General features: G+C 38.1%; 1 protein-coding gene across 2 annotated transcripts; it reads right to left on the bottom strand.

Annotated features, from left to right (window-relative positions):
* Nucleotides 1-8,031: 8,031 nt before the first annotated feature.
* On the bottom strand, nt 8,032-20,524 carry sirt5 (sirtuin 5). 2 transcript variants are annotated; one of them, XM_053489298.1, is made up of 10 exons: nt 20,369-20,524; nt 19,320-19,444; nt 16,875-17,008; nt 15,591-15,662; nt 14,779-14,932; nt 14,606-14,693; nt 14,471-14,524; nt 12,478-12,601; nt 9,666-9,781; nt 8,032-9,366 (listed from the first exon to the last, which is right to left on the bottom strand). In XM_053489298.1, the coding sequence occupies exons 2-10, from the start codon at nt 19,417-19,419 to the stop codon at nt 9,294-9,296; spliced, it is 915 nt and encodes a 304-aa protein (XP_053345273.1). In that variant the 5' UTR covers nt 19,420-19,444; nt 20,369-20,524; the 3' UTR covers nt 8,032-9,293. The 2 variants fall into 2 exon arrangements, with proteins under 2 accessions (XP_053345273.1, XP_053345274.1); XM_053489299.1 differs by lacking the exon at nt 20,369-20,524 and adding an exon at nt 19,512-19,870.
* Between the last annotated feature and the right edge of the window lie 62 nt (nt 20,525-20,586).

The raw sequence follows: 20,586 nt of genomic DNA, 5'->3' as shown, positions 1-20,586 counted from the left end.
TTTTTCACTAGCCAAATCAGTCACCTGATTTTAACCCAATAGGACAAGCTTTTTAATTATTAAATGCAGCTGCAGTAAAGGCTTGGCATAGCGCCTCAGGGGAGGAAACTTAGACTTCCAGGTTCCAGACAACAGGCAATTACTGACTGCAAAGTATTCTCATCAAGGAATTTAGGCAATCCTTATATGTTTAATTACAGTGGTACCTTGGCATACAAACACCACGGCTCATGAATTTTCACCTTAAGAAATTAAATTTTGCAAGAAATTTGCCTCAGCATACAAAGCATTACAAAATACTGGCTAAGTTGCGGCTATGTCAAGGAGTTGTTCAAAACTTGTTAGCTTCATTGGAAAGTCGAGTGAAGCAAGTTTACATATATTTTTGTTTTGTTTTTTGCCATTTTGTACAAACTTGAGTAAAGACATAGAACCATGGGTCCCAAGAATGTTTACAATGACAGTGGCAAGAAGAAAAGAGAACCACTTTCAGTTTCATTTTTAAAGCAGCCAGTGCCAGAAGGAATCTTAAAGTAAGGTTAAGTGAGGTTTAATGTCTATTTATTTAATATTTTACTTCAGTTAGGACACATAGAAACACACTTTTTAAAAAACAGTGGAGTGGAGGCACATTTGTATGGGGCCGGGTTCATACTAATATGCCTTTGGGACCCAACAAAACCCAGGAGACAGTGGTTACATGGAACTTTTAAGCAACTTTATAAGAATAATTAAAGATCTTAAAAGCAAATTCGCAATGTGCTTTTCCAACAAATGTGAAATGGTTGAAAATCTCACATAGACTGAACCCCAGTGACAAAGCCTCTTTGATATACTCCTTCATAACTTTGGATTCTGGTCTAAAAGAGAAAACAACCCACATTAGGGGGAGTGGGTTAATAGTAAAATATAAGGGGTGATGAGGGGATAATGTCTGGGATCTCTGCTTAAAAAAAAAAAAAAAAACTCTTGGTGAAGTCAAAATAAATTCACTGGGTTAGAGGTAATAGGAACTGGGATTTAAATATCTTAAAGGCAGCTTTGGAAATATTGTGCACCTCAAACCCAGACACACAGTCATTCCTGGAGCCATAAGAACACTGGCTGCAATTGGAGCTCTAAAACCAGAGTTAAATAAAACGAGAGGAGTTCTGGGGAAAACCTAGCTCAGGGTCCCACCCATAGCTTTCGTCCATCTAGCATAGACACTGAGATGGGGTGTGGAAGGGACTCCACAGGGAATCCAAAGGTTCTACCTCATCAATGATGTTCCCAGTAAATGGAGGCTTCCACTTTTCTCTTTCCAGGCAAGTGGAGAGCAAAAGACCAAAAATGTAAGGGGGAAACCATCAGGGCATTACAGATCCCCTTCCATGGGATGACCCCAGTCTTTTGGCTTAAGGTGAGAACAGCTTAATGGCCAGTGGCTGGATTTCCCTCAAAATAGGGACCTGTTCTCTTATTTTCATGTCTCCTTTTCCAGAAAAAGAAGCCCAACATGTCCTACAGTATCTGCATGTGCTCCTCCAAGGATTCCTTGGGTTCAGTCTGCAAGAGTGGTTGAGGCCTGTATATGACTCCTGGAATTGACTTGCGATTAATTAGATGATTTGCAGAGGCAGAAGTGACTTGAAAAGGAAGCAGCACCTGTATTTGTCTATACGGTTGCACAACCACAAAATGGTTGTCACACATTTTTGCCAATTACCTGCCTGTTTGCATTGTTTGGTAACCGACCTTATAAAAGACCTTTTAGCTGGCCTTAAGACATCCTAAGAAGGCATCTCTGCCATTACTAGTCACGTTAGAAGACAATTGCTCCATGGTCCAATGCTGTTCACTTGCTTATGATTGTATATGCTTTTCCTCTTAGAGTTCTCCTGCTATGCAGCTTCATACACAGCAAGCTGCAATGCACTTTGTATTTTAATCCTTTTTTTCATATCCAGCATATCCAGCATTAACATATTCAGCAATTTATGCTACAGTAGCTCTTCTGTAAAAACTTTTGTCAAAGTTTGTCAAATAGCTCTTTGTTTGACCACTGATTATTCATTTTCTGTGTAATATATTCCATCCCTTGGCAATTGCCATTGTAATAATATTAACACTAGAAGTAAAACTTGAAATTGTAAATATGCAGAGTACAATTACAAGATATAACATTTTCAGCGATTTTATTTAGGGTTATACTAATTAGCGTTATCCCTAAATTTTACACGCTCAGCAGCAGCGGGCAAAAGTTTTTCCAAATTTTCATATATATATATATATATATATATTTTTTTTTTTTTGTATGAACTAATTTATGCATGAATCTATACATGAATTAACCCTTAATATGACACCAGTCCATCACATGGCAATATACACTCATGTACTGGATAGTTGGAGGACACTGATGGTCTCAGAGAAAACTTTTGCAGACAAAGACAGTAACCTATGCTTAGAATGAAACCAGCAAGCCTGGCGCTGTAAGGCAGTAATGCTATACCGTATAAATAATTTTTTGTGAAACTAGAAAAAAGAAAAAGCAATAGGCTTTTAGACCTGGCCAGATCATTGTCCCTCTGGGTCAGAACGATAAAAAGGCACATGTAAAATTTATGAATTCAGCAGTTTTGCTACAAGTGAGAGAGATAGAGTAAAAGCAAGATAAGAATTCATCCCTTTTTACCATTCAGTGATAACTGTTTCACATGTCTTTGTGGAAAATTAAAGCTTGAGCATTCACAGAAAAGCTAGATTCATTCATTCTGAAGGGACAAACTTGCACGAGACTCATCTGTTAGGAGAACAGGTGGCTCATGTTGCTACTCTTCCTTGATGTGCCATGTACATACACAGTAGGGGTCACTTCTGAATATTCGCATCAGGAGGAAAGCAGCATTCAGGAAACAGTGTGACTCCAATCAGCAGTATGCGCTCCTCCCCCTCTTGCCTCTCTCTTCCAGCAAGCCCAGGCTGAGGTGGTGCTCAGATTGGTGTGAAATCGACATTTAATGGAAGAGTGTGTGTATAAGACCGGGTGTTGTCTGCCGCAATGGATTTGAATCTTTGTGTGTCATTAGAGATTCCCATTGTGTGTGTGTGTGTGTGTGTGTCATTAAGCTCAGATTGGTGTGAAATCACGGTTTAATGGACAGGAAATGGTGTTATTTTTGGAGCAGAGAGAGTCTTCTCTGCAAACACCTCGCTCATCACCACAGAAGCTAATGAGCCACAGTGTCACCTAGAGACCACACACACGCAAACAGGAAAAAATAAAAATAAAAAATCAGTTATACAGTACTGTATGGCCCAGGTTAGTTAGATAAATAGAGAATTTGACAATGTTTTATCAACAAAAGTTGGCAAATTTTATTTATTTAAAGCACTAAACACTTATCCAGAGAGAAATATGTCATAACCCAGTCAGTTAACTTGTGTGCTGCTGAGAGCTCCACTCATAGCGACTCCACTCTGTGTCAAACACAATAGTGCCTTTCACCTGCGTCTCTACAAACTGTGACAGTTCACCATGGAGAGAGAAAGAGGAGGAGGGGATTTCACCTAGATCATGGAATTCAGCTGAGACAAAAATCAAGGTGACCTCATGTTCCCTCAAACACACACTATTTCCACAAAAAGAATGACAGTAGCTTGCACAGCAGTAAGAATTTCCAAAATAAAAATTACAGTGGTTCACCACACCTTAACCTAAATTTGCCTACAAATCGAACAACAAATGATCAATACAAATTCTACTCATGCCCTTTTTACAGGGAAATTTCAGTCAAATCAATTACTAATCGGCAAGTAATTTAAAGAAAATAAAAAGCTCTAAAATACTACTTGTGTAACTATTTAACAAAACCATCCCCACTCCTACATTTGCAAAACTCCAGATGAAAGATTCTGCCATACCAAGGAAACAACCAGCGCTTTATCTGTTATATACATATGAAACTATCATTGAATAGACTGAAAGAAAGTAGCAAAACTAAAGGTTAAAGAAGTTAAAGATAAGGTCTCAACATTGAGCTTTGACACATTATCTCATATCATATTCATGAGTTTTCAGAAGTACTTTATAAATTCATGCCAGAATATGACATGACACACTATCTCATTTTATTAAGACTACCATAAAACTACAAAACATTAAATTATTTTGTAAAAAAAAAAAAAAAAGTGAGTTGAGTTAAGAAACGTTTCAATAAGATCTCTCTAAGAAACCTTTACTCAGAGCAACATTTTCCGTGTCAGTCAGCCATTACATAATAATTTGTTTGATAGGAGCATAACAATTACATGCAACTCAATACCTCGTTTTAACAGATTGTAAATGAACTACTTTATTATATTTGACTACTCAGTGACTGCGCAGAAATAAATGGCAGCTTGGGATTCGTTTATGCAAGAAACTAATTAGTACTGACAAGATTCTGTTGTAGAGAACTGAACTAATGTTCCATTAGACTACAGTTTTAATTGCACAGATTTGTTTTGAAACAGATGCATAAAAGAAATGTACATAGGGGGTTAGAAATTCAATGTTTATAAGATTTCTTTAAAATTAAATTATATTTCAAGAAACACAACAATTTACAAATTCAGCTGGATTTACCCCAAGTTTTGTGTATGTGATAAATTTCATTGGTCTGTTTAGGTTGTTGTTTTTTTTATTCAATTACATTACAACGTATACAGTGCCGCAAAAAAAAAAACAGATTTTTCCCCTTCCTGAATGTTTTTTTGTGTTTTTTTCATATTTCACACTTTAATAATTAAAATCAACAAATTTTAATATTACACTAAGACAACCCGAGTAAATACAAATGCATTTTTAAATAATAATTTATCAATAAATGTAATAAGGAAATTACTTTTATAGAACCTGACAAAGAAAAGCACACTAAATGACTGAAAAAGCAACACGATCTAAAGAACAGATGAGAAAGTAAGTATGTAACTGACATGAAAATAATTGGCTATTATCACCAAACGGAGAAAATTTGGAATTTGGAACCTTCGCAGAAGTACCTTCCAAAATGACTCCAAAAGCACAACGATGACTCATCCAGGAGCTCATAAAAGAACCCAGAACAACATCTGAACAACTGCAGGCCTCACTTGCCTTAGTTAAAGTCAGTTTTTATGATTTAACAATAAGACTTTCATTCCGAACAATCTTCCAGCTATTCATTCCTTAGTGTCCTGTTGCGGTGGAGGTTTTCAAACTAAATTTCAGCTGCCGTTTACTCCTGTGTAAAAGCTACAATAGCTTTAAGCTAGAACTGGTTTTGATTCAGTTTGCATGTCCTGTACTGTGTGCTATTATTGAACGTCCACCTAAATACAATTAGGAATTTATCTCTGAGTTTTCAGAGTTACTTTCTGAATTATTGCCAGAATATGACAGTTTACAAATTTGTGGAGATTTTAATATTCATGTCTGTTGTCCATCCAGTCAACTGGTAAATGACTTACAAAGTCTTTTAAACTCCTTTGACCTGACACAATCAGTAAATGGCCCTATGTATCAACATGGCCACACACTGGACCTTGTAATTTCACATGAACTTCCAATATCCATCTCAGAAAAAAATTATATTTGTATTTCTAACCACTTCCCTGTAAATCTTTGAATGTACTGTTCCACTATCTACCACCAAATCTTTTACTCCAGCCTGGCGCCACCGTTCCATTACTTCCACCACAGCTGGAGAGTTTGCGGATGCCTTTATAACCACACTAGTTTTTACACATATAGAATAAACTAGCTTTTCCCCAGTGCCTGGAGGATTTTATCTCCGCCCTCTTAATCCACCTGCTCAGGGATTTTGTACTCCATCACACTTACTCATGAAAACCAAACCAGACCCTTGGCTTGATGATACTACATGTGCCCTCAGGCAGCGCTGCAGAAAAGCCAAGCTCAGGTGGAAGAGGAACAAATTACAAGTTTCACTGGGTATACTTCGTGATAGCTTCTTTAACCGCCTTTTGATAGTCAGAAAGACTAAATGTGCGTACATGTCAAATGTTATTTCTGGTTATTTCTACCAGCTGTAATCGTCCTATGGTGTTATTCAGTACAATTCAGTCTGTTACAAATCCATCTTGCAATGTTCTGAAACATGTACTGTATCAAGGTCATTTTGAGATGAATTTCTCAAGCATTTTGTTGATAAGATCTGTTACGCAGAATATTAACACTACCTTAATAGTCTTGATATATGTCCTTTCTCTATGCCCTCATCTGTATGCAAATGATTTACAACTGTATCTGCCAGTTGTGACAAATTCTTCTGATGCACTTAAATCGATCCATAGTTGTTTGCATGCCATAAAACTTTGGCTGTCGCAGAACTGTCTCTGTGTAAACGAGAGTAAAACACCTCTAATTTTTCTAGTTTTGTTACTGCTGGTCTTGATTTCGTGGGCCCTCATTTTAGCCAAGCAGTCAAAAATTTGGGGGTGACTTTAGACAGCAGTTTAAACTTTCAGACACATTGACTCTGTTGTGAAGGCAGGCTTTCTCAATCTTTGCCCCCTCTCACAGATCAAGCCCTTTTTAAATCGTTGTGACCTGGAGAGAGCCATTCGCGCTTTTATTAGTTCGCAGCTAGACTATTGCAACATTCTTTATGTTGGAGTCCCTCAAGCTCATGTGCATTGCCTGCAACTTGTATGCTGAATAATACTCGTAAACATGATCACATCACACCAATCCTGTTTTCCTTTTACTGGCTTTCGGTTAAGTTCCAGATTCAGTTTAAACTTTTGATGTTTGTTTTTAGTGCAGGTAATGGTCTGGCACCTTATTTGTGTGAGACAGTAAGCTTTTATCAACAAGGTAGAGTTTTATGTTCTACTGACCAAAACTTACTAGTGGTCTGTCGGTCAAGGTTCAAACAGTGGGGTCATTGCTCTTTTGCAGTGGCTGGTCCTAAACTCTGGATCACCATTTCACCATTCCACCTGAGCTACGTTAAATACTGACTTGCCTCTGTTTAAAACAAAACTCAAGACTTACTTATTCAGAATGGCTTTTGATATTTTATAATTTTGTGTGTTCTTATATATATATAAACTCAGCAAAAAAAAAGAAACGTCCCTTTTTCAGGACTGTTTATTTCAAAAATAATGTTGTAAAAATCCAAATAACTTTACAGATCTTCATTGTAAAGGGTTTAAACAGTGTTTTTCATGCATGTTCAATTAACCATAATCAATTAACATGCACCTGTGGAATGGTCGTTAAGACCTTAACAGCTTACAGAAAGTAGGCATTTAAGGTCACAGTTCTAAAAACACAGGACACTAAAGAGACTTGTCTACCGACTGTGAAAAACACCCTAAAAAAGATGCCCAGGGTCCCTGCTCATCTGCGTGAACGTGCATTAGGCATGCTGCAGGGAGGCATGAGGACTGCTGATGTGGCTAGGGCAATAAATCGCCATGTCCGCACTGTGAGACGCCTAAGACGGCACTACAGGGAGACAGGAAGGACGGCTGATCATCCTCGCAGTGGAAGACCACGTGTAACAACACCTGCACAGGATCGGTACATCCGAATATCACACCTGCGTGACAGGTACAGGATGGCCACAACAACTGCCCGAGTCACACCAGGAACACACAATCCCTCCATCAGTGCTCAGACTGTCCGCAATAGCCTGAGAGAGGCTGGACTGAGGGCTTGTAGGCCTGTTGTAAGGCAGGTCCTTACCAGACATCACCAGCAGCAACAAACAAAGCACAAACCCACCTTCGCTGGACCAGACAGGAGTGGCAAAAAGTGCTCTTCACTGATGAGTCACAGTTTTGTTTACCAGGGGTGATGGACTGATTCGTGTTTATCGTCGAAGGAATGAGCGTTACACCAAGGCCTGTACCCTGGAGCGGGATCGATTTGGAGGTGGGGGGTCGGTATATCACATCACCATCGTATATATATAATTTTATGTTTTACTTTGTTTAGTATTTTTTATTTCTACCTTATTGCCATTTTGGTCATTTTTCCATTTAAGGCAAAACTTAAATATTTTATGTATTTCTTATAATTTTATGTGTTTTTTCTTCCATCTAAATTTTTTTCTGATTACCATTTTATTGTTATTTTTTTAATGCTGTATAGTACTTTGGTTCAACTTAGGTTGCTGTAAATTGCTATATAAATAAATGTTGACTGACTGATGAAGAAAGAAAATAGGCAAAAATGGCATCCATTGATAGGTGCTAAGACGAAAGCCACTGTTCATCAAATCAACACTGCATTTTGTATTTACTCAGGTTATCTTTGTGTAATATAATTTTTTTTTTTGATGATCTGAATTATTTGTGTAATAAATTTGTAAAAAAAATAAATAAATAAATAAAAATTAAGGAAGGAGCTAATACCTTTTCATGGCACTGTATGTTGTGACCAAGATGGCATGAAGGAGATATTGTTTTTGTTCATGTCACAAGATGTGTGAACTTAGTGTGAGCAAACACAACAAAAATGAAGTCATTGTCAGATCCCAGTCACTTTCTAACTGAAATCCATTAAAATGAAATATCAGACTTGCACAGAATACTGTATTTTGAGGTTGAAAACAGTGTTACCACACACTTACTCGCTCATTGTCTATACCGCTTTATCCTGTATTTAGGGTTGCAGGGGACCTGGAGCCAATCCCAGGAGACTTGGTGCACGAGGTGTGGTACACCCTGGACAGGGTGCCAATCGATCGCAAGGCACACACACACACACACACATACATACATACAGGACACACTCATTCACACAATTTGGGAATGCCAATTAGCCTTATCTGCATGTCTCTGGACTCTGGGAGAAAACCGGAGTACCTGGAGAAAACCCACCAAGCACACAGAGACAGGAAATCAAACCTGGCGTGGAACTGAACCCAGGCCCTGGAGGTGCAAGGCAACAGTGCTAATCACTAAGGCACCATGCCACCACCACTGTTACACACTCACCCAAAAATAAGTGATGTACTGCAGCTTAGGGGTGGGAACATATTCAAGGCAACTAATTAACATTAACAAAATGTTTGGATATATTATCAAAAGTTTGCTGATAATAACTATGATTAAAAAAAACAGGCATTATATAAGGAATATATTTAATTCATTAATGTTTTTGATTAATTTAGTTTTTGTCAATACATTTGCCTTCACACCAAATCAAGAACTAGTACAGGGACAAAGACAAGAAAAAAAAAGAACAATCTACACAACATATAGACCTGTTGTTTGTTATAAAGTGCGGGACCAGCTGCTTCAGGTTTCTAGATTCCTCAGACACCCTCGCTCTCATGGGGTGCCAGGGCAGGAGGCAGAGTGCTGCCACACGGACCTTCGAAATGATACCTGAAGGAGAGAAGGGGGAAATATTGCAACATCTTTTATCAGTGCATTAAGTAGTGCATACACTTCCTCAAAACAGGATGGAGTCACCTCACAGGCATTCAGTTTGAACAGTGTTTAATGTCTGGTTTATGAGTGAATGAGTCTCTCAGTTAAAAAAAAAAGAAAGAAAAAAAAAAGTATAATATCTCTTGGGTGTATTTCAGACCGTACACAATTGAGAGTAAGACTGGAATAGCATGCAGGTAAACAAATCTCTCTTTCTCTCTCTCTCTCTCTGTGTGAGTGTGTGTACGACTCACATAAAGCGCATGGTGGCAGGTGTGCATTCCATGTTAAATTCAGCCACAGGCACTCCTCTAGCTGCCACCTGAGGAGCAAACATGGCTGCTGGGTAAACTATCGAGGAGGTACCCACCTAGAGACAAGGGAACAGAGAACACACACATTCACACACTTAAAGATGCAGTATGCATGTTTTGCTACTATTCCTAAGCCAGTAGTGTTTGTTCCAGTTAAAAAAAAAAAAAAAAAAAAGTAAAAGTATAGTGTTGACTGTTTTCCGCAGTCCTTTCCTGCCTTCCTCCTTAGAGATTTTGTGCTCATGAATATAGGAGCTTGTGTTCCTGTCATACCCAAATTTTTCAATTAGAATTTTCAAAGACCAAAGTTCTGGTCATTATTTATGGCCAGTTAATAAAAGGATAAAATCACCCAACCAGAAATGTATCACAAGATCAACCATAAAAAATAATTGACTGATCGGAAAAATAATCAATCATTTTTGACACCCTTATACAAATGTTGCACAGTGTGTGTCAATAATCTTCCTCGTACTATACAGTACTGTGATCAAAGGACTGCTTGCAAATGACTGTGGAAAATGCTCAGGTCAAACACAAACACACAAGAAAAAAAGAGGAGTACAACATGAGCAACACTCAAGAAGATTCTTCTTCCACGACTTCAGAAAACCCTTGTATTCACGATGATCTAACAGAGCTGGCAGGATTAATTATATTACAGTTTATATTGAGTACTTGTAAATCTCCCAGAGATCCCAAACAATTAAACTATAAACTTAGTTAGGGATACAAACCACAGAACTTCATACCCAGTACTAGAATAAACTATTCCACCGTTACGTAATGTCCACCGGGTATTTTTGGCATTGGCCGACATTTCCAGAGTGTATTTTTTGGCCTCTTACAGAGAATTAAACAGCTTAAATATCTGATGCAAAAGCAAGAAACAGCCCTGTGTGACTCCGATTGTGCGGTGCTGGAATGGGGAAAAAAAAAAAAAAAAAAGAATAGCAGATCAACACGCTGGCCAGTAATTATTATTTGCCAGTAATTCTTACACCAGAGCAATTTGGCAACGAACACAACGTTTTATTAATTAAACAACAACATGTCATACTCTATATTTAATTATAGTTGCATTTAAGTGTCCTGTTTCTTAAACTGGATATGAAAGATTTTACTCATAAATCAGCCGCAGCATCATTTACTCATCCAACGAGAAATCCAGTTAGTCCAGAAAAATACTGTATTAATGATTCAACAATACTGTATTAATGATTTAAAAAAATAAGACAAATAATACTATATGATTAGGGCAAAAGATATGGCACCCTATAACACTTGATGAGTTAATTCTGTGTTTAAATTAGCTGACATTCTGCGATGGCAGAGCTGGCACATTCTCTACTGAAAGTTTTAGCACAAGCTGTGCTTAGAAGGCACTCACTCAAAGATTTGTTGTTTTCAGCTCTCTAGGAATCTTGCCTTTTATAAAAGTTGTGGGTGGGACAGTGGCTCAGCAGTTAGACCAGCTTCCTCCCATGTCCAGAGTTCTGAAATTTAAACCTTGCCTTCCGTCTGTGTGCATAAAGTTTGAGGTGGAAAGGATTTTATCTTTATTATTTATCTGTACTTTACTAAAGTAATTTTGTTAGTGGACACTTTTTACTTTGACTCCACTACAACCAACAGCAAATATCTTTTTTTTTTTTTTATTTTGCCATATTGTAACCAAAGTGGTGTGTAGTATCTGAATCAAGAATATCGCCGCCTGCTGACTATTATATGTAATTGCTTTTTTTGCCTTCCCTCTGTAAAATGCTCAATCATGTAGCAGGAGTTTGAAATCAAAAGCAGAGATGGTTGCATTCAGCGATGAAACAGCACATTCACAGGGGAGAAATTAAGTAAATAAAAATTATAAGCTCTGTATTTTGATATTTAAGTAAATTTGAAGTTGAGTTCTTTTGTACTTTTACTCAAGTAGAAATACAAATGCAGGACTTTTACTTTTACTCGAGTAATATTTAACCTGGGGTTACTCAACTACAGGATCTGTGTACTGTAGTTTGCCCACCTCTGCTCTGATTTCCTACCACAGTTAAAGGACACATGTTGTAGACTTATTAGTGTTTCCAACTAAAAAGGCCATCTGTCCCATAAATATGCTTGATAATTTACGAGTCACTGGAATTTAACATATGCATGTTTGTTTATCATAAACATTAAATAATGTTTGTGGATCTGATAGGATCTGTTTGGTCTATGAAAACATGTCTACATTTACATTTAGGCATCTCCCTCCATCAGGAACATTTTCTGAACATCAGAAAACCAGAAAAAAAAAATACATTTAAAAGCGTCATCACTAACTTATATATGAATTACTGTGTAATTTGATAAGAATTATAATGTATTAGAAACAGTGCATTAAAATATTCCTTGAAGGCAGAGACTTGCTGTTACAGAAATAAATAACCGGTCTGATCATCCAGAAATCTAGCGCTCAACAATGCTCTGGTATAAAACCATATTAATACAATAAATAAATAACGAGCTATTTGATATTCCAGTAATCCAATTCATTGCAGATGGAGTTTGTTTGTTATGCGGTTTTGTTGCAGAGTTGTTTAAACAGATGTTTTAGAAAATATCATTAAATATAATAGAAAAATATCTATAAATGCATAAATGGATTAAATATTGATTTACCAAATACAAAAAAAATGTCAGCATATACACCAAGGTTAAAATGATATCAGTAAGTATAGCTGGTTTATCACCATCACGTCTTTCTTCACACACTCACCACTAAGCAAAGATCACATTTATCCAGCTCTTGATCCACTCTGGACAGAATATCAGGATCCAATGACTCTCCAAACCACACCACGTGAGGCCTCAGAAGACCCCCACAGCCCTGCGCCTCACACCTACACACAAAGACACACTTTTACACTAAATCACATATAATAAAGAAAAATTCTTGTGTCTCTGTAGCGTGCCAACTGGTTTTAATGTTATGATCTTCTGGGAGACAAATTAGTTTAGGACTTAATTGAGTGTTGAGTAGCACCGAGTTTTAGACGCCGCAGGCATCGGTGAATTTAGTTAGACGGGCTGACAACGGTCGCTTGATGACGTGTTAAGAGTGCTTAACTAATTTATCCAACAATCAAGCGGTGCTCAAGATATGATCAACCTCTGCTGAACCTAAACAAATGCGACAGCACCTTAACAAATGAGCTAAATATGGAGAACAGCAAAGAGCTTTATTTAAACTCCGACGGTTTCCTCGCTGACGCCTAAACATTGATGAGGATCATATTCTAAACAACAAGATGCCATGTGTTCTGGGAGTCAAGCCGTACACCTTTGCAGCAATGCTGACCATCAGCAGTATATCTAATAGTGACAGAAAGCTGCAGAATTACTGTATCACATCGTAATCTCTAAACATTTAAAGAAACAAGACATTCCAGGATTGAAAAGCCGCAATGTTGTGGTTACCTACAATGCCACAGCTATCTGGGTTTGCATTAAGAGTGCAATGGGTGGTGTACCCTCTCTCTCTTCTATCGATCACAGTGATACAAGCTAATCCTGGGCGTCTGTGTAGCTCCTGCATGCTGAATGGCACATATGACACAGCATGAGCAGCATTTTAAAAGGATCCAGTTGGCGGTGTCCTGAGGGAAGCACATGACAGCATTTACCCTTTTGGATTGGATTTGGATTGCTGTATGATAGAGGAGCTCTAACTAACTGTTGGTTGGGAACCAGGTCTAAAATAATGGAGAAAATGCAGGACAAACTTTATTTCACGTTTTTCAAAAATGAATAAATGCCAACGTTGTTTTTCACCTGAGGGGCTGGAAAAGGGAACGCGTCAGCTGCAATAGTACAGACCGCATCATGAAAATACTGCATACTGTTTACTCTCCGTAGTGATCAACTTGGATTTCTCACCATTTTTTTTTATAGATGTACTATTATGTCACGATACTAAGAAACTGATACCAAAAAAAACACTAAAACATAAGGTGATTTTTTTCCAGAGGAGCGGTCCAGATTCATTACATTTACAATTATCTGCTGCCCTCTAGTGGAGCAGCTCGCATATACTGTACAGTATTTTCCCTTGACTTCTAAATCAGAGGTCATCAAGGTTATCTGCAGATGGCAGATAAAGATAATGGCTTTCACTCCAGCTAAAGAGGAGGCACACTTGTATGTGGAATGGAAACCAAGATGAACTGATTTAAAAAGAGAAATCAGGTTTCTGAATGGTTGCTGCAGCCACAACGCCCCTTTGTGGATAAGATTTAAGCCTAATCCTCAGGTCTTTGGACGGTGGGAGAAAACCGGGGTACCCGGAGGAAACCCCCCAAGCACAAGGAAAACATGCAACTCCGTGCACACAGAGACGGGAATCGAGCCTGGCTGGGAATCGAACCCAGACCCTGGAGGTGCAAGGCGACATTGCTAACCACTACACCACGAGGGGAAAAAAAATCACCAAAGTGGTGGAAAAACTGGTTCCCAGTGGCCACCTAGTGGTTTGGCGGTGTAATTGCAGAGTGACCAAGCCACTAATGTGCAAGTTTAACACTCACAACACTGTAAACCACTCGCATAGACTACAGGTTAAGCTCTGCTTTGACTTGAGCAAAAGTATACACCAGGCATAAATCGTATTTTATATTTTATTCTACAGATGCATGTAAGCCAATGTAGGTCAAAGAGTACATGCTGCAAAGAACTTCATTTCTCTCTTTAGCTCTGGTCTCACACACACAAACCTGGGCAGATCTTCTTTTGCTATTCTGGCATCTTTGGCTTTGGGATCAGGAGCTCTAAGGAAGAAAATTAAAAATAAAATAAAGGTTTAATGAAAAAGTATTTCTCTGTGTGTATTTTTGGGTGTCTGTATCTACCCCTTCCCCTCCAGAGCAGGGCAAATAGGGCTCTTGTAGTTGGCCTTGACTTCACCACAGCTCATACAGCGAGTTTTAAACAGACTACCTAGAAGACAATACAGGTAAGCAGGTTATTTCAATTATCAGGTTATCAGTGTGTGGATTTTTTTTCTTAGATGGGCTGGACTCACCGTGGATCTCCAGCATGTTTTTGGAACCTGCTCGACGGTGCAGCTCATCAATATTCTGAGTAACGACGACCACAGAGCGCCCCTGCTGGCTGAGTCGGGCCTCACACTCAGCTATAGCCAGGTGGGCCGGGTTCGGCTCCTTAGTGGACATAACCTGCACAAAAAAGAGAAAAAAACAAAATTACGCTTTTTTTTTTTTTTTAAATAGTCAGGTTGATAAAGTCTAGAAAAGACTGTATTGTCTAGGATGATCACCTTTCTATGGAAATCAGCATTAACCATTTCAGTCATCACAAGTCAGTGTTACCAATCCGCTAACCAAAAATACACCATATGGCCAAAAGTGTGTCTTTCTTCCCCAAATTGTTACTACAACGTTGGAAATATACAAGTCTACAGGATTGAAACGAAGAGGTGCAAACCTGCTCCAGCATTGTGCACAAAAGTTCCATAAAGGCATGGTGTGCCAAGATTGGAGTACAAGTGCTGGAGTTTCCTGCATAGAGCCCTGACCTCAACCTAAGTATGAATGAACTGGAACACTGACTGCACCCCAGGCCTCTTCACCCAACCCTTTTCTGAATTCACTAATGCTCTTGTGGCTAAATGAAGACAAAACCCCACAATAAACACACAAACTCTATTGGAAAGCCTTCCCAGAAGTGTGGAAATCTAACCGCAATTTCAGAAAATTATGCATTCTGATTATATCAGTGACACAAGAAATAAGCAAATGCAATCACTTAAATGCAACATGTTTTTTTTAAAGTTTCTCATAATCACAAGATAAACATGCACTGAGATGAGGATACCTCACGCCTATAGTGATAAAACTCCCAAACCAGAGATGGATCACGAGCGAATGCACCAGGGGTGGCCAAATCCTGCAAGAAAAAAATATATAGATACATGATACATTTAATACAATTATAATAAAGCATGTCCAAAAACCGACAGACATATGATGTGCAAAATCTGCAAAAACATGAAAGAGCAGCGAAGAAAATGTGTAAAGCATAAGTATGAACATGCACAGAATAAAAATTGTGAAATAAAATAAACACAAATGTATGTAAATGTACATTTACTCTCTTAGGTTTCTGGCTTTTCAGACATCCTGTGCAAAAAAACAAGCAAATTAAAACAGGTTTTTACACTGCCTGGAAAAAAAAAAAATCACAGCCTTTAAGACTTCATTCATTCACCTTTATCTTTGATTACGGCACACAATGTGGTGTCCAGTTCATGTGTAAAAATGATTCATCATGCTCACAGAACTCTTTCAAAATCCTGGAATTTCTCTGTGCAATAAGGAAAGAAATGCTTGAATGATGTAATAATCTGGGCATTTAGTACATTCAGGTCATCAGGTCGATAATGTTGCTGAGTCTAGACCTGACCAACTGAAGCAACTCCAGGTCTCCAGAGGCTTGTACAGTGGCCAACATGTATGATGGGTGCATCGCTTTATGCGTTTCCCATCTTACCCTGACGAGCCCATCAATCTGGCCTCATCAGATCACTCATCACATTGTATGTTCATGAAAATGCTCTGGCGCACGGTAATTGGGCCCGCTCATCGTTGCTCGAAACTATATTTTTAGTTGTTTTCTTTGCCTGTGATGCAGCCTAATAATTTGACTTTTCTTAAAATGGTGACCCTTATTTTTTTTTTAAATCACATTTAATTATTTTTACAAATACTATAATTGTAATTTAATCAGCAATATGTAGGCAATAAATGTACCATTTTGTATTCAAACATTCATCTAGACTACAGAAATAACGGCGCATTAAAAAAAATCACAAATATTTCAATAATCGACAAACTCTAAGTAAATTCCTGACTATGTGTATATTAACTGTAATAAGTTTCAGCCTTTTGTAATTAAATAATCCATTTCACTATTTCGATTTTTATGGGATTTATTAATCTTAGACCTGCCGTGCATAAAATCATGAAAAAGTGAAGTCAGTGACTGAGTGGCTGTTTATAGAGCAAAGTTCTCACTACTAACTATTAGTATGTTTCTGTGTTGCTAAAATGGTCAGTGTGTTTCTGGTGTCTCTAAAACATTTCAACAATTTTGTATTACCTGAGCCTGCCACTTTCTCCAGTAGCCCCCAGCTCCTCTGAAGGTCGGCACTCCACTCTCTGCACTGACTCCAGCTCCAGTGAGGATCACTATGTGCTTGGCCTTAGCGAAGTCTTTACGAAAAGCTGCCAAGTCTTCAAACACACATACACACCACTATAAGATTATGCAGACATGTGGAACCATGAATTAGCTGTTTAACTTTCTGCATCCCCATGAGCCCCTGTGCAATCTGGTACTGTAATGTGATGTTTATGCCAGCATTATTCTGTATGTTTTCCAGGATTTACCCTTATGATTAATTCTTGTTGGGTTTCATCACTCCTAACAAGTTTTCCTGGACATTGCAGTTTGTTCCAAGTGTGCGTTTGCCAATACAATAGATAAGCAGGTGCATTATTTTTACAATGATTGCTTTTTACAAGTTTTTCCCTTATTAGATGCACAATCTATGGCAGTTAATTACTGTGTTCTTGTTTATGAAATCTTGGTGAGTGTCACTAGATTTCGTGACGATTTCCAAAAAGTGACTAGCGACAAACTAGGTGACTTTTTTTTTTAGGAATACATAAGTAACTGTAAATTAGGTATACCTCTCCAGCTCATGTTACCGCTGCTGGTTGTATGAGTTTGTATGAATTTGAAGATTAAGTTTAACTGGCTTACTACCAGAGTCTTAAGCCTGAGTTGCCAGTTGCTATGTTCCCAATAACCGAACACATTTAACCACTGTTCCCATAAATCTCATAAATCATTGCTTCTATAGCAAAACCCCATTTAAACGCTCTACAGTGCTTCTTTTTAAGTGCTGTACTTGGCATAGGAAAGAGTCTAATTATTTATACCTGGTCTGTGTTGATCACCATGAGGAATGTGTGCTTTATAATTTCTCTGTAACATTTCAAGCTGCAACGTTCTTGTTTTATGTCAAAAGAAAGAAAAATAGAAGCTGGCATGATGGGAGGATGGTTTATAGCTGCTTCAACATACAGTGGGGGAAAGAAGTATTTAGTCAGCTACCAATTGTGCAAGTTCTCCCACTTAAAAACGATGAGAGAGGCCTGTAAATTTCATCATAGGTACTGTATACTTCAACTATGAGAAACAAAATAAGAAAAAAAAAAAAAAAAATCACATTGTAGCCAGATTTCTGGCTCTTACAGACCTGTAACTTCTTCTTTAAGAAGCTCCTCTGTCCTCCACTCATTACCTCAACTCATTAATGGCATCTGTTTGAACTCGTTATCAGTATAAAAGACACCTGTCCACAACCTCAAACAGTCACACTCCAAACTCCACTATGGCCAAGACCAAAGAGCTGTCAAAGGACACCAGAAACAAAATTGTAGACGTGCACCAGGCTGGGAAGACTGAATCTACCACAGGTAAGCAGCTTAGTGTGAAAAATCAACTGTAGGAGCAATTATTAGTACTGATGATCTCCCTTGATCTAGGGCTTCACGCGAGATCTCACCCCTAGTGAATGACCTGCAGAGAGCCAAAGTAACAAAGGCTACCATGAGTAACACACTGCACCGCCAGGGACTCAAATACTGCAGTGCCAGACGTGTCCCCCTGCTTAAGCCAGTACATGTCCAGGCCTGTCTGAAGTTTGCTAGAGAGCATTTGGATGATCCAGAAGAGGATTGGGAGAATGTCAGATGAAACCAAAATAGAACTTTTTGGTAAAAACTCAACATGTTGCTGAGTTGCATCCAAAGAACACCAGACCTAATGTGAAGCATGGGGTTGGAACCATCAGGACGACTGATCCGTGTAAAGGAAAGAATGAATGGGGCCATGTATCTTGAGGTTTTGAGTGAAAACCACCTTCCATCAGCAAGGGCATTGAAGATGAAATGTGGCTGGGTCTTTCAGCATGACAATGATCCCAAACACATAAGAAGCATTTTATGGTCCTGGAGTGGCCTAGTCAGTCTCCAGATCTCAACCCCATAGAAAATCTTTGCGCTAGAGCAGATCTGCATGGAGGAATGGGCCAAAATTTTACAAAACAGTGTGAAAACCTTGTGAAGACTTACAAAAAAAAGTTTGACCTGTCATTGCTAACAAAGGGTATATAACAGTATTGAGATGAAATTTTGTTATTGACCAAATACTTATTTTCCACCATAATTTGCAAATAAATTCTTTAAAAATCCTACAGTGTGATTTTCTGGATTTCTTTTTCTTACTTATTCTAAAGAGGTAATATTTACACTAACTCCAGGTCGCCAGCTCCGACAGTCGTGCCAGCACTTCTTTCTTGTGACATAGATTAAAAAATACACTTCTTTAAAGTGGAACTTAATTTTGCATTATATAATATCAAACCAACTGCTATTTTTTTCCTGCTCTATTGTAATGTCATCCTTCTTTATGTTATACCTCTTGATTTTCTGTTATACCTTTATTATTTATGTTTTCTGTGTAAGTGTGCTCTACCTGAGCTTGGTCTGGCCATCGTAGGTGCACACCAGGGGAATCTGACTTTGGCGCTAAGACGAAGAGTCACAGCATTGCACACCAACCTCGGCACGATCATGAAGGCCCGGAATTCACAACAAATTCTAAAATAAACACAGATATATTCAGGAAATGTGTGTTCAAAAGAGCCACCTGTGCAAATATACTCACAGGGAAGCTGAGGAGAGAGAGATGTAAAGGTGGCGGTGATGCTACCTACAGATCTTTAACTGACCGCTGAAGGAAACGTGTCAAGAAAAAGAAAATGTGTGAAAGTATGACAAGTATATGTGGTGTGACAACGATATATGATATTGATTTCACAACAAGATTCGATTTTGAATCTACTTTCATTTTATCTTATTACAATCAATGGGAAAGAAAGAATATAGAAACTTCATGTTTACACCTTGTTTATGCTAAGTTGCATTTCTTGAATATAGATTAAGTTTAGTCTTAAAACAAGTCCAGCTTTAAATTTTACTTAGACCACTTCAGTGCTGTTATTTCAGTGGTGAAAATATTAATTACTTAACATTTATTAGTGCAGGTGCTTGTTTACATCGCATAAGTAGCTTATTAGTAGCTTATATTAAAGTAGATTATTAAATAGGGGACATAAGTGTTCATAACATTGCTTTTAATCAACATTTTGATTTCACTTATGATGCAGGTTAAACTTCAGGCAGATATTCAAGTCGTGCATGTGGGTGTTTTAATCAGGTGTCCATAAAATATTGACTTTATAGAGTACTTAATGTAGTTCAGTGTCCACTTTTTAGAGCTCAAAGCCAGGTAGATCTGGATCAGGTGTTAACATTTGCATGAACTGGCTCTGATCAGCTCTGACTCAGCTTTAAACCCTAGCACGTAAATATATCCAGTGATCAGTATTCCGTCATTTCCGTCAATTTCTATCCTGCTGCAGATATTCAGCGTTTAGTATTCCCCTTTTACTGTCAACGATTTTAAAAACGAAATACATTAAAACTCACGTGATGTACTGTACATGAGCTAACAATACTCACCCTCACTGGTAAACAGAAAAGTTCCTGCGGGAAATAGCGCACGACTCATAAAATCGCAGATTCGACATAAACACACAGACAAAAAATAATAATAATAATGCTAGCTAAGTGACATAAAGTATCAAACCGTATTACAACCGGAATTTTTCCTTTATTGCAGATATTGCCCAGATTTAATTGAATATACAGCATATGCGTGCAAATCAAGCAGAAACGGC

Source organism: Clarias gariepinus, chromosome 27 (genome assembly GCF_024256425.1).
Source record: "Clarias gariepinus isolate MV-2021 ecotype Netherlands chromosome 27, CGAR_prim_01v2, whole genome shotgun sequence".
NCBI lineage: Eukaryota > Metazoa > Chordata > Actinopteri > Siluriformes > Clariidae > Clarias > Clarias gariepinus.
Note: the sequence above shows the minus strand (reverse complement) of the source record. Positions and strands in the feature narration are given on the sequence as shown.

Bases quoted from the DNA above. Each gene is read 5' to 3' on its own strand.
- sirt5 (XM_053489298.1), bottom strand. From the start codon at position 19,419: ATGATCGTGCCGAGGTTGGTGTGCAATGCTGTGACTCTTCGTCTTAGC. The intron at 17,009-19,319 runs GTAGAGCACACT...GTGTGTTTGAAG, and splicing joins GATGGCCAGACCAAGCTCAG to ACTTGGCAGCTTTTCGTAAA. The intron at 14,525-14,605 runs GTAGATACAGAC...TTTCTTCCTTAG, and splicing joins CCTGCTCTGGAGGGGAAGGG to AGCTCCTGATCCCAAAGCCA.